Here is a 13,981-nt window from a genome sequence, read left to right on the forward strand (position 1 = left end):
AGTGCGTTCCTATTCTCTGAGAAACTACTCTTTCCTATTTGGGAGGTAGCACACTCTCTGTTTATAGGTAAAGGTAAAGGTTCCCCTCACACATATGTGCTAGTCATTCCTGACTCTAGGGGGCAGAGCTCTCATCTCCGTTTCAAAGCCAAAGAGCCAGAGCTGTCCAAAGATGTCTCCGTGGTCATGTGGCTGGCATGACTCAACGCCAAAGGCAGACGGAACACTGTTCCCTTCCCACCAAAGGTGGTCCCTATTTTTCTACCTGCATTTTTTTTACCTGCTTTCGAACTGCTAGGTTGGCAGAAGCTGGGACAAGGAACAGGAGCTCACCCCGTTACGCGGCACTAGGGATTTGAACCACCAAACTGCCGACCTTTCGATCGACAAGCTCAGCGTCTTAGCCACTGCGCCACCGTGTCCCTATCTGTTTATATGCAGTGACAAAGAGAGCAAAACCCCTCTCCCTTCCAGCATTGATAACGTTACTTCGTTGGGCCGCAAAACATCTGCAAGAAAACCGTCAAATTCCAGAAAGCACCAAGGACCCCTACGGTTCCAATATTCCCTTCGTGAAGTGGGTAAAACAAAGTATAGGATAGATGGGAAGCCAAGAGGGGGGGCGGAAAAAAAGGCTTTTTAATGTTTTTGTTTTTTTTTAAAGTAGGCAAAACTCAAAGACATCTCTAACCAGATGGAAGAGAGGATAGATTCTGAAGAATAAAACTAAACGTTTCATGAATTAAAAAACAAACAAAAAACAATTTCGGAAAGTTCAACAAGCTGTGCTCATCTTGCGGAAGAGATACCGGTTAGATTCGGTTGGAGGGGAAGGCACTGATCTGACGTTCACAGGGCCGTAGAGAAATGTATATTCCTTTATTTATGAGACAAGAAGCTGAGCTTCAGATTTTAGGAAGCACGGTTTTGCTCCCTTCTCCAGTGAAGCTAGACCTCGGAGTTTTCTTCCCCTGAACTTCGGAACCCTGACTGGTGGGGTCCACCTCTGGTAACAGAACGGCAGGGGTAACTTTTCGGTTGGAGAACGAATGCTTTGGAGTACCAAGAGACGAAGGCGTTTTCTCCAAATCCTGAATTCCCGATTTCTTTGGCTGATCCCCCGTCACGGTACTGGAAGGAGATAACTTCGAGCTTGTCGGTTGGGTGCCGTTATTTTCATCGGCAGAGGCCGGTTCGGCATCGGATGGGAACTGGGGAGGGACGATCTCAAAGATCTCCAGCTCCCCTTGCTCCGATAAAGCTTTTTTGGTGCCATGTTCTCCAGCCACCTTCGTGCCAATCACTTTTCCTTTGGGCATATCTAGCGGTTTTATGAACAGGCTCTTCTTCTCGTCCGTTTTCTTCTTCTCCCCAGCTTTCTTCTCTTTCTTCTCATCGCCTTTCTTCTTCTTCTTCTCCTGTTTGGGCACTTTGGGTTTTGGGGGCCGCTTCTTGTAGACCTCGTCGTAGACTTTGGTCCAGTCGATCTGAGAAGACAGGCGTATCCCGCTGCCCTTGATTTTCTTGTAGCCAAACATGATCTCCAGAAGAACCTTGGTAACCGGGACCGATATGAAACCCAGTTTCTCGGAAAGGAGAGTTTCGTAGTTGTACTTGTACAAGATCAGCTTGGCGGCGTTTTCGATCAAGAAGTCGATGATGGACTGCTTCGGAACGGGTTTTCCCTGAAGACGGGCCCGTTTGATGTCTTTCGGAGTGATGGCATGCCGTGTCTGAAAAAAAAATAGGAGAAAAGAAGAACCAGGTTTATAGCAGGGGTCACCAATCTTTCGGACCCCAGGACCACTAAGTTCATAATTTTAAATCCCACGGACCACTAATATGATCTGCCGAATGACTGTTGGGTGGGCGTGGCTAGGTGGTCAAGTGACTGGGTGGGAGTGGCCAATTTGATGTCACTCACATTGAGGGGCGCCTCGCCAGCCTCTACTCGCCATGCCCTTCCCAGTCACTCCTCGCCTGCATGCCCGGGCTCTTTAGGGCCCCAACTCTGGAGTCTCCAGAGTTGGACAGCAGAGAGGCAGAGGAATAGGAGGAGCCTGTTCCTAATGCACGCATGTGAAGAGCTGCCAGAAGGCAAGAGCAAAAGGACAACTCGGGAGTAAGGCCAGGAGATGATTGGCAACCTCCCATAAGGCTTAAAAGAACAGCAATAGCTCTTGGGCTCTTTGTAGGAAAGCAACGTTGCTACATTAGTTTCTAGTCACGGTCTCTTGTTTCTGAACTTTGTGGGGGCTTTGCTAAGAAAAGCCTTTGGCAGTGTGCCGAAGAAGACAAAGGTTTGTGATAAGGCCGAAGGACTTTTTCTGAAGGACTTTGTTTTGGAATAAATTTGGACTAAGCTGAGAATGAAGTAATTCTTAGCTTTTCTAATAAAATACGTTTGTTTAGGACTGATTGTGTCTGGTAATAACTACTTGGGCCTAGGTCACAACATTTACAACCTAACCCGATCTAATCTAACAAGATCTAGTATCTTATCTAATCCATCCTTCAATTCCTTTCGGCAGCAACCTGCACCCTATCTTCGTAACTCTATTGGTTAATAGAAATCCCACTCGTTCATAGCCCAATTTCCCCTGCCTTCTACTATTGGGATGGGATCTCACGAGGGAGGCTATTGTGCTGAAGGAAGATAGATTTCTGCACCTTTTGCAAATCTCTGAGGATCTAAAGGACAAAGGGCTTGGTTTCCTTCTCTGCTCTATTTGTAGCCAAGATGGACAGTGGACAAAAAACCCCACATCTTTTGAAACATATGAAGGAATCAGGATGGAGAGGCGAGCAGGTCAAATAATTACAGGGAGATGTTTGAATACTGTTCTGTCCCCCCTCGCCTCCGTCCGAGCGATGGCTTAATTAGCCGGCACTATCAGCTCTGGCAGCAAACTAGCGAGCGTCTGCCAAGTGACTCTGTTATCTCCCTTGATGCCGATGAGTCACCCAGGAACAAAGAGTACTTCAGCTCTTAGTTAAGCAGTTGGTTTTGCCTGCTACGAAGAGGCATAGCAGCCCTTGCTGCTTTTATATCCTGTGGGGTGTGGCTCCATGACTCAGCACTTCCTAGGCCTGCCCCACCCCTGCTTCTGTTGTTCCCGCCTCTCCTGCCTATGAAACCTAGGGTCCAGCCAGGCCTGATTGCCATCAGCTGGGTCTGGAGGCGTGGCCTGGGGGGGGAAAAGAGTCAGGGGACGGAGGCCTCGTTATCTCCTCCACCTGGCCTGCCTCTGGCTCCTGGAGCTGAGCCAGGGAAGCCAGTGCTCCAGAGGTAAGTCCTGATGGCCCTTCCCCCTCACTTTCCAAGTCACTTTCTGGCAGGGGGCCCGGCTCGGGGGATGCAGACACAACAAATACGTTCAACCATGGTTTACCACCATTGACATGGAGAAGTTCTCTAGGCCAGCTTTCTCCACCCTTTCCCCCTCCAAAATCGGTGAGGAACCCACTTCCCAATATCCTTAGCCCACACAGCTCAGCATTCTGGGATCAGTGGCTCAAACATCTTAAACTTGGTGTCTTGGTGTCTCCCAAGCTTTAAAGAAGAAAGGATTAGGGGACTGGAGGCTAAAACATATGAAGAACGGTTGCAGGAACTGGGTATGTCTAGTTTAATGAAAAGAAGGACTAGGGGAGACATGATAGCAGTCTTCCAATATCTCAGGGGCTGCCCCAAAGAAGAGGGAGTCAAGCTATTCTCCAAAGCACCTGAAGGCAGGACAAGAAGCAACGGGTGGAAACCAATCAAGGAGAGAAGCAACCTAGAACTAAGGAGGAATTTCCTGAAAGTTAGAACATTTAATCAGTGGAACAACTGGCCTCCAGAGGTTGTGAGTTATCCAACATTGGAAATTTTTAAGCAGAGATTGGACAACCATTTATCTGAAACAGTATAGGGTCTCCTGCCTGAGCAGGTGGTTGGACTAGAAGACCTTCAAGGTCCTTCCAACTCTGTTATTCTATTCTATTCTATTCTATTCTATTCTATTCTATTCTATTCTATTCTATTCTATTCTATTCTATTCTATTCTATTCTATTCTATTCTAATCCATAATCCATATTCCATATTCCATATTCCATATTATTCTATTCCATTCCACTCCACTCCATTCCATTCTATATCCTATATCATAATCCTAATCCCCAGCAATTACCGATTTGGTTGTCTCCGTTTCGGCCTGGCTTGGCTCTTGTTTCTTCTTTGACTTCGGGAGGGGAGGCGGGACGTATCTTGTCTTGGTTGGGGTTTCCTTCGTTTTGGAGAGCGGCGGCGGGACGTACTTGGGCTTGCGTGCGGCTTCCTCCGGCGTGGCGGGCTTCTGTTTGGTTTTGGGGAGAGCGGGTTTCTCATCCTCCGAGACCACTGTCGTCGTCTTCTTCTTCTTCTCCTTCCTCTTGCAGATCCCGTCGAAGAGTTCCTCGGTTTCTTCGGATTCTTCGCTTTCGTAACTCTCCGAAATGCTGAACTCCTCTTCTTCCTCTTCCTCCTCCTCGGAATCCCAGGACGTAGGGTACCCGTGGTCATCCGACAGGATCCCCCCCAACATGGTGGCCTCCAAAACTTTGAGAACCGCTTGGTTGATGACGTCCTGGAGTCCGGCCAAGATTTTGGTTTCTTCCAAGAAGGCGTGCAAGTGCTCATGACACATGTAATGTGCGGGGGCGCCGTGCCGCATCGGCCGTTTCAAAACGCTGGTGATTTCCTTGTGGAGCGATTCAAACGACAAGGAATCTTGTGGAAAGGATCTCTGGAACTTGGCGAAAAACTCCCTCCGGGGATGCTCGAACGATTTAGCCCAGATGTGCAAATGTTGTTGTTGGAAGTAACTTTCTCCCGACTGTTCGGAAAACGACTAGGAGCAGGGAAGGGGGAAAAAGCGAGAACAGGATAATAATCAGCAGGGAAACAGATTCATTCTCCACTCCACTCAACTCCACAGTACTCCACTCCTCCGAATACAACAAAATACCTTATGCCACCAGACTTGAAATCCTGGGTTTAGAAAATTTAGAACTACGCCGTCTTCGACATGACCTGAGTTTAACTCATAGAATCATCTATTACAATGTCCTTCCTGTCAAAGACCTCTGGTGGCTCAACAGACTAATGCAATCTGTTATTAACAGCAGCTGCTTGCAATTATTGCAGGTTCAAATCCCACCAGGCCCAAGATTGACTCAGCCTTCCATCCTTTATAAGGTAGGTAAAATGAGGACCCAGATTGTTGGGGGCAATAAAAGTTGACTTTGTATATAATATACAAATGGATGAAGACTATTGCTTGACATAGTGTTAGCCGCCCTGAGTCTTCGGAGAAGGGCGGGATATAAATGCAAAAAAAAAAAAAAAAAAGACTACTTCAGCTTCAATTGCAACAATACACGAGTACACAATAGATTTAAGCTTAATGTTAACCGCTCCAATCTTGATTGCAGAAAATATGACTTCCGTAACAGAGTTGTTAATGCTTGGAATGCACTACCTGACTCTGTGGTCTCTTCCCAAAATCCCAAAAGCTTCAACCAAAAACTATCAACCATTGACCTCACCCCATTCCTAAGAGGTCTGTAAGGGGCGTGCATAAGAGCACCAACGTGCCTACCGTTCCTGTCCTATTTTTTTCCTTCGTTATATCCAATTAATATAGTTATTACATACTCATACTCATATATATGCTTATATATTGTATAATTATTTCTTGCTTATGCTTATATATACTGTGTGACAAAAATAAATAAAATAAAATTCTAGCCCTTCGGGAACAGGGGAGGGAGAAACAGGAAAGAGACAGAGCCTGCTTCGTATATGGCAGGGGTGAAATGTAAAATTTGGGCATGGCTTGGTGGTGGGGGTAATGTGACTGGGCGTGGCCAACTTTTTTTTTTACTTTTAAAAGCATTTTTTTCTGCAACCTCTTTGGCCAAGGAGGTTGCAGGGAAAAATGCTTTTAAAAGGCTCCGCTGATGATCCCAGCTGAGTTGCCTGATCGTCAGAGGCTTTTCTTTTCTTTTAAAAGCATTTTTTTTGCCTTTAAAAGAAAAAAAAAGCCTCTGACGATCAGACAATTCAGCTGGGATTGTCAGAGGAGCCTTTTAAAAGCATTTTTTCTACAACTTCTTCAGCCTAAGAGATTGTAGAAAAAATGCTTTTAAAAGCCTCTGACAATCCCAGCTGAGCCGCACGATCATCAGGAGCTTTTTTTTAACTTTTAAAAGCATTTTTTCGGCCGAAGAAAAAATGCTTTTAAAAGTAAAAAAAAAACACCCAACTCTGATGATCCCGCGGCTCAGCTGGGCATAGGGGGCCCCAGGAATTTTTGCTACCAGTTCTCCAAACCACCCGCCGCCATCGCTACCAGATTGGGCGATCCGAACCAGGAGCATTTCACCCCCTGATATACAGGTTGTCGTTGACTTATGACCACAATTGGGAGCAACATTTCTCTTGCTAAGCAAGGCAGTTACTAAGTGAGTCGCACCCAATTCTACCTCTTCATCCCATTTTTCAAGATTGTACATCACTGACTGTTTGATGTTACAACAGTATTGAAAAAAATGTGACTTATATTTGCTTCTCACACTTACGACCGTTGAAGCAATCTCAGAATTGCCAACTGCTTCATAGTTATGACGTGTCCTGGGTCATGTGATAATCCTTCGCAACCCTTTGACAAGCAAAGTCCAGATACATTTACCAACCGTGTTACTAACTTAACGACTGCAGTGATTCACTTAGCAGCTGTGGCAAGAAATTGGGGTTTTACAACGGATTGCTTAGCGGCAGTAATTTGGGGCTCCACTGCAGTCGTAAGTCGAGGACTATCTGCATTCCCTTTACATCAAATGATTTGCAGATTTCCCATCAACCCAGCTCGATCATGGCCTCGGTCCTCTACGCCGGGGATCTCCGCAACCGTGGCAACTTTAAGACTTGTGGACTTCAACTCCCAGAATTCCCCAGGTAGCCAGGCATGGCTGGCTATGGCATTCTGGGTGTTGAAGTCCACAAGTCTTAAAATGGCAAATGTTGGAGGCCCCCTGTTCTATACCCTTGAGGTTTTTTTAGTACCAGGGATTGAAAATTTGAGGAAAAAAATATTTTTCTGGCGCAGGATTCCTCCCAGCAGGCAGATCCGAACCTCAGAACTTTGGGCCCAAGAAAAATATCTTCCCAAAGGAATTAGAAATACCTCAGCATGGATTCCTCCTGACAGTTCCTGACCAGCTTGCTTTCCAACTTTGGGGAGCCTGGAGACGTATTTATCCAAGAGGCAAATTTTGCCTCCCGTCTTCGACGACTCCGGACTCATAAAGTGCTTTTCCTGGTCATCGTCCGAGCTGGACATGGTGGACATGGTGGTCGTGGTTTGGTATTTGATCTGGGAACACGTCGAACTGTAGGAATACGACCACGTCTCGCTCTCAACGCTGGAGGCGGATTCTTCCTGGAGGTCAAAGAGGGGCTCCCCGCTTTGGGACGTCACGTCGCGGAGCTTCTGGACGGCGTCTTCCACGATCTGCTGAAGGCTCTGCAGGACGTCCTCGTCAGCTAAGAAGTCCACGAATTCGGAAAACTCGTTGGCCAGGTCGCTGGTTCTCTCGTTGGTGCTGCTGCTGCTGCTGCTGCTTTGGGGGCGTTTCCGTTTCCCTTGGTCCCCCTGGGAGTAGCTGTTGAAGCAACTGGCGGATGAGGCCGGCTGTTGGGTTCGGTGCTGACAGCGCGACGGAGGCCGAAGCATGGCCCTCCAGTCGCAGGGCTCTCTTCTTGGACTGGTGTGGGCACTGGCATCCTACGAGAACGTAAACAAATGCAAGTACAGGAAATTCTCGACATCCAACCGTTCATTTAGTGACCGTCCGAAGCAGTGGTGAAATTCTAAAATTTTCCCTACCAGATCTGTGGGCGTGGCTGAGTGATCATGCAACTGGATGGGCGTGGCTTGGTGGTCATGCGACTGGGTGGGTGTGACGTAGCTTGGTGGTCATGTGACCAGGGAAACCAACTATCACCCTTTACACAGAAATAACACAAAAGCTACACAACTAACTCACGCACAATGCAAAAGCAGCTGGACTTCACACCAAATGGCCCCTGCAACAAGCAGGAACCTCACAGAGAGCTTAAAAAGTTTACACTTTACAGTAAAGTGTAAATCACACTTTACACAAAAATACCAGTTCGGGCAATAGGTAGTAAAAAAAAAAAAATGCTTAAAAAAGTTTTTTTAAAAAAGACTTCCAATCATCACACGGCACAGCTGATTATCGGAACTTTTTTAAAAAACTTTTTAAAGCATTTTTAAACTATCTATTGCCCAAACTGGTAGTAAAAAAATGCTTAAAAAACTAAAAAAAAATATGTTCAGACGATCAGCTGTGCCACATGATCGTCAGAACTTCTTTTTTTTTCATTTTTTAAAGCTTTTTTTTTTTACTACCAGTTGGGGAAAACTGCCCCGAACTGGTAGCATTTCACTTCTGATCCAAAGTTACAGTGGCATTGAAAAGAGGGACTTACGATCGGTTTTCACACTCATGACCGTTGTAGCATTCCTACGGTCACATGATGGTATATTCAGATGTTTCACATTTGTGACAGTTGCAATCCCCTTTTGCGACCAGCCAAGTCGATAGGGAAGCCCCAGATTCACTTAACAACTGTGTGATTTAACAAGCGCCGTGAATCGGAACAACGGTGGCAAGGAAGGTCATAAAACCGGGCAAAACTAACAACGATTTTGTTTAGCAACGGGCTCAGTTACGGTCTTGTTAACAGCTACCCTGTAGGGCTACCTGGAATTTCCATCGTGTGTCATGACGGTCATAAGTTGAGGCTCCGACGTGTCTGATCTGATTTTTTTTAAAAACAAAACACAGCCCAAGGAGCTGCTGATACGGTTCTACAGAGGAATTACTGAGTCTGTCATCTGCACCTCTATAACTGTCTGGTTTGGTTCTGCAACCCAACAAGACAGACACAGACTTCAGAGGATCATTAGAACTGCAGAAAAAACCATGGCTACCAACCTGCCTTCCATTGAGGACCTGGATACTGCACGAGTCAAAAAGAGGGCTGGGGAAATACTTAGATACCTCACATCCTGGACATAAACTGTTTCATCTCCTACCCTCAAAACGACGCTATAGAGCACTGCACACCAGAACAACTAGACACAAAGACAGTTTTTCCCTGAATCTGCTAAACAAATAATTCCCTCAACACTGTCAAACTATTTACTAAATCTGCACTACTATTAATCTTCTCATCGTTCCCATCACCCATCTCTTTCCACTTATGACTGTAACTTGGTTGCTTGTATCCTTACGATTTATACTGATATTGTTTCTTGATTGCTTATTTGTACCCTATGACTATCATTAAGTGTTGTACCTTATGATTCTTGATGAATAATTTTATTTTTTCTTTATGTACATTGAGAGTATATGCACCAAAGACAAATTCCTTGTGTGTCCAATCACACTTGGCCAATGAAGAATTGTATTTGTATTTGTATTTCTGTTTGTGTTTGTATTTGTGTTTGTAATTGTATTGTATTCCTGGAACCCGTGGCTGGGATGGATTAATAGACAGTAAATCAGAATTCCTTCACCTTGGCACCTGGAAGATGTATGAACTTCAACTCCCAGAATTTCCTGGGAAACATGCTGGCTGGGGAATTTTGGGAGTTAAAACACACACTTCCAAATTGGGAAGAAAGAAGACATTATCCCACTGTTGACCAATCTCTTAACTTGGTTGGTTGAGTTTGCAGAAACATCTGTAGAAGGTTAGTAGGTTCTTGGCAGCTACTTAAATTTCTGGGGTCTATATCTACCTTTGTCTGGATCACAGTCGGGAAACTGATTTTCATGGAGAATTTGGCTTTCTCAGAAGCTAATTTTTCTTCTTTTTTTATGCTGGGGGGTTTCACAAGTGGCGCCTGCTCCCGTAAACACCCAATTTGGTGAGTCCTGTTTCTAGAAAGGGATGTGAAGGGAACCCCTTGGTCCTTCCTTGGTCCTCACCTGAGGTCTTCTGAAGCTCTCATCATCGGCTAGATAGCCAGAATATCTGCGACCTTCCATAAGTGCTGAAAGAACAGCTCCTTAAAATTCTTCACAACTTCTTCCTGTTTTTCCTGCCTATGGAAAAAAGATAAATTATAGCGTAACCTATCAAGACGCTTGCTCCTGGGGAGGAAAGCCATGGCAAAGCTAGACAGCTTGCTAAAAAGCAGAGACATCACCCTGCCAACAAAAGTGCGTATAGTCAAGGTTTTCCCAGTTGCAATGTATGGTTGGGAAAGTTGGACTGTAAGGAAGGCTGAGCGCCAAAGAATGGAGGCCTTTGGACTCTGGTGCTGGAGAAGATTCCTGCAAGTCCCTTGGACTGCAAGGCGATCCAACCGGTCAGTCCTAGAGGAGATCAACCCTGACTGCTCTTGAGAAGGCCAGAAAGACCCTGAAGAGGAAACTCAAATACTTTGGCCACCTAATGAAAAGGAAGGACTCCCTGGAGAAGAGCCGAATGCTGGGAATGATAGAGGGCAAAAGAAGAAGGGGACGGCAGAGAATGAGGTGGCTGGATGGAGTCACTGAAGCAGTCGGCGTGAGCTTTAATGGACTCCAGAGGATGGGAGAGGACAGGAAGGCCTGGAGGAACGTTGTCACAATAGGTCGGATATGACTTCGTAACTAACAACAACAACATTGGACAGCCCTATTTTCAGCAGGTGAAAATTCCTGGGGCCCCTTGATAGGAAAGTTAAACACAACAGAGGTCTTATCAAAAGCTCCTGACATTTGAAGCTGCTGTCATCACAAGTTTTGAGTTTTACAGGTTTGAGCGTACGTTTGGATTCTTTTAGGTAGAGTATCTTCTTTGCTACAACTGGTGGTCAAAACAATAAACGGATTGTTTGGCTGATTAATTGATAGTGTTATTATTATTATTATTTTTTTACAAATACCAATTTCAAAAGTCGGGAGAGAGGCTATTCTGAGAAATATCAGTTCCATCGTCGCTGGATGGTTTTGCCCTCCAAAGAATTGGGAGCTGATGAAGAAATAAAATCTAAATAGAAGCAGAAAAATATCTCCCCTCCTTCCTTCCTTCCTTCCTTCCTTCTCTCATTTTCTCTTTCCTTCTCTCCTCTCATTTTTCTCTTTTCTTCCTTCTCTCCTCCCCTCTTCTCATTTTTCTCCTTCCTTCTTTCCTTCCTTCTGTCATTTTCTCTTTCCTTCTCTTCTCTCCTCTTATTTTTCTCCTTCCTTCTTTCCTCCTCTCCTCCCTTCTCGTTTTTCTCCTTCCTTCCTTCCTTCTCTCATTTTCTTTCCTTCCTTCCTCCTCTCATTTTCCTTCCTTCCTTCCTTCCTTCCTTCCTTCCTTCCTTCCTTCCTTCTCTCATTTTCTCTTTCCTTCTCTCCTCTCATTTTTCTCTTTTCTTCCTTCTCTCCTCCCCCCCTCTCCTTTTTCTTCTTCCTTCTTTCCTTCCTTCTGTCATTTTCTCTTCCTTCTCTTCTCTCCTCTTATTTTTCTCCTTCCTTCTTTCCTCCTCTCCTCCCTTCTCGTTTTTCTCCTTCCTTCCTTCCTTCTCTCATTTTCTTTCCTTCCTTCCTCCTCTCATTTTTCTTCTTTCCCCCATTTTCCTTCCTTCCTTCCTTCCTTCCTTCCTTCCTTCCTTCCTTCCTTCCTTCCTTCCTTCCTTCCTTCTCATTTTCTCTTTCCTCCTCTCCTCCCCTCTCATTTTTCTCCTTCCTTCCTTTTCCTGTTCTTCTTATCCCTCCCTCCCTCCCTTTTTTCCTTCCCATCTTTCCTTCCTCTCCTCCCTCCCCTTCCCCTTTCCTTCCTTTTTTCTTTCCTCTCTCCCTCTGATGTTGCGTTTCAATGATCGGACGGCCTAGATATTGGTATTTCAACCCAGTTCTTTTGAACGTTTGTATTTTATTGGGTTCTACTCAGGGGTGGGCTTCAAAATTTTTTTAGCAAGGGGTTCTCTGTCCGGTTGCTGGGTAGGCATGGCCATGGTGGGTGTGGCCTAGTCAGCCTCCTGTACCACTGCGGGTGGGGGGGGAAATGTTTTTGCCCTCCCCAGGCTCCGAAGGTCTTTTCATGAGCCTCCGGGAGGGTGAAAACAGCCTCCCCAGGCTCCAGAGGCCCTCTGGAGGCTAGAAACAGTCTCGTTTCCGGCCTTCCCGAACTTCCAGTAGGCCCGTTTTTTGCTCTCCCCAAGCGTCCGCGCACCCTGCACTTATCTGCATCCAAAACGGGCCGTGTGGTGGGGCCAGCCAGGAGTGGGATTTGGGGGTTCTCTGGTTCTCCCGAACCCCTGCGAACCCCCAGCAGCCCTCCCCTGGTTCTCCTAATCTCGTTGAAACGTTAATTTATATCGCTACTCGATGTTTAAATAACACGCCGTACGCTAAATCAATTAATCCCCCCGTTTGAAAAGCCCCGTATATCCTTACAAAGGCCTTCATGAAAGTTAATTTAAGAATTAAAGAACGGGAAGGCTTTCTAATCTCCGGAGAAGTTATCCAGGTCTTTGTCTTCTTGAAGAGCGGCCAAACGTTTCGCCAACGCTAAGGAATCAATCCAGACTTCAAGCTCCAGGGATGAGACACTGAGAGTTACTTACGGTTTGAAAGAAGCAAAGAAGAAGGAAGAAAAGAATATTCTTCTTTGTTGCATCAGCAGTTCTACTGCAGAGCCGGCAATTCCATCCATTTGCATAAAATACGTTGTTGACGCTGAACCGCGTACACAAAATCTCGGAATCCGGAATCCCGACCTGCGAGTTTTCATTCCAAAGCTCAAACTTGTCTGAACGATTTGAATGGACTTTAATCCTGTCCCTTAATGGAGAGGTGCAAAAAAAGCTGGTATCGCAAGGATGGTAAATTGTTCGGGGAATGGTTTAAACCAGGGGTCTCCAACTTTTCGGATCTCAGGGACCACTAATCTACTTAATGACCGACTGGGTGGGCGTGGCTAGTTGGTCATGTAACTGGGTGGGCGTGGCCAACTCGATGTCACTCATGTCAAGGGTCGCATCGCCCGTCTCTACTCATCCCTCCCCTCCCAGCCAATCATTGCCTCCCCGCCCGGACTCCTTAGGGCCCCAACAGGAAGCAGTTCCTGGAGCTAAGCAGCCACCATGAGAAAGAACTGGCAAAACAGCTCAGTTCAAATTGGATCTGACCGAGAAGGAGGCTCAGCAGAAGCACCTCACTGAGGACTAGGAGCATAGGCTTTCCAAGCAGAGTGCAAGGCCAGGTAGTGGCGCCTGGAGGCTCAGCGGGCTGAGATGGTCAGCCAGTTCCAGGCCATGATGCAGTCCCATTGGAACAAGGCCCTCCGGCTCTTCGCTACCAGCGGCACTTCCTTCCAGCCTTCGCCCAAAGCCCCATACCAGGAGGCCGAAGCAGACCCCAAGTCAGAGTCGAGCTACAAATATTCTCCTCTATTGAAATCAATCAATCAATCCGTAAACAGTAACAGAGTCGGAAGAGGCCTTGGAGGTCATCTAGTCCAACCCCCTGCTGACGTAGGAGACCTGTAGTAGAGATTCGAACCACCAAACTGCCGACCTTTCTGACTGACAAGCTCAGTGTCTTAGCCACTGAGCCACCTAGTCAGGGGTAGTAGGGGTAGACAGTCAATCAATCAATCAATCAATCAATAGAATAGAATAGAATAGAATAGAATAGAATAGAATTTTTTATTGGTCAAGTGTGATTGCACACACAAGGAATTTGTCTTGGTGCATAATAGAAATAGAAATAGAAATAGGAATAGATTAGAACAGAATAGAACAGAATAGAATAGAATAGAACAGAATAGAGTAGAGTAGAGTAGAGTAGAATAGAATAGAATTCTTTATTGGCCAAGTGTGATTGCACACACAAGGAATTTGTCTTGGTGCATAACAGAATAGAAATAGAAATAGAAATAGAATAGAA

The 13,981-nt window shown here is 45.9% G+C and overlaps 1 protein-coding gene across 2 annotated transcripts; it reads right to left on the bottom strand.

Moving 5' to 3' along the window:
* Window positions 1–628: 628 nt before the first annotated feature.
* On the bottom strand, window positions 629–13,635 carry CCDC116 (coiled-coil domain containing 116). 2 transcript variants are annotated; one of them, XM_058158873.1, is made up of 5 exons: window positions 12,658–13,635; window positions 10,046–10,162; window positions 7,210–7,809; window positions 4,174–4,872; window positions 629–1,733 (listed from the first exon to the last, which is right to left on the bottom strand). In XM_058158873.1, exons 2-5 carry the CDS (start codon window positions 10,103–10,105, stop codon window positions 906–908), a joined length of 2,187 nt encoding a protein of 728 aa, XP_058014856.1. In that variant the 5' UTR covers window positions 10,106–10,162; window positions 12,658–13,635; the 3' UTR covers window positions 629–905. The 2 variants fall into 2 exon arrangements, with proteins under 2 accessions (XP_058014856.1, XP_058014855.1); XM_058158872.1 differs by lacking the exon at window positions 12,658–13,635 and having other exon boundaries at window positions 10,046–11,284.
* Window positions 13,636–13,981: the final 346 nt, after the last annotated feature.

This window comes from Ahaetulla prasina, chromosome 15, assembly GCF_028640845.1.
Source record: "Ahaetulla prasina isolate Xishuangbanna chromosome 15, ASM2864084v1, whole genome shotgun sequence".
NCBI lineage: Eukaryota > Metazoa > Chordata > Lepidosauria > Squamata > Colubridae > Ahaetulla > Ahaetulla prasina.

Excerpts from the sequence above, each read along its gene's own strand:
- CCDC116 (XM_058158873.1), bottom strand. The coding sequence starts at position 10,105 with ATGGAAGGTCGCAGATATTCTGGCTATCTAGCCGATGATGAGAGCTTC. Across the intron at positions 4,873-7,209 it reads CAGGAGGAATCCATGCTGAG|TCGTTTTCCGAACAGTCGGG; the intron begins GTATTTCTAATT and ends CCCTGCTCCTAG. Across the intron at positions 1,734-4,173 it reads AAACGGAGACAACCAAATCG|ACACGGCATGCCATCACTCC; the intron begins GTAATTGCTGGG and ends TTTTTTTTTCAG.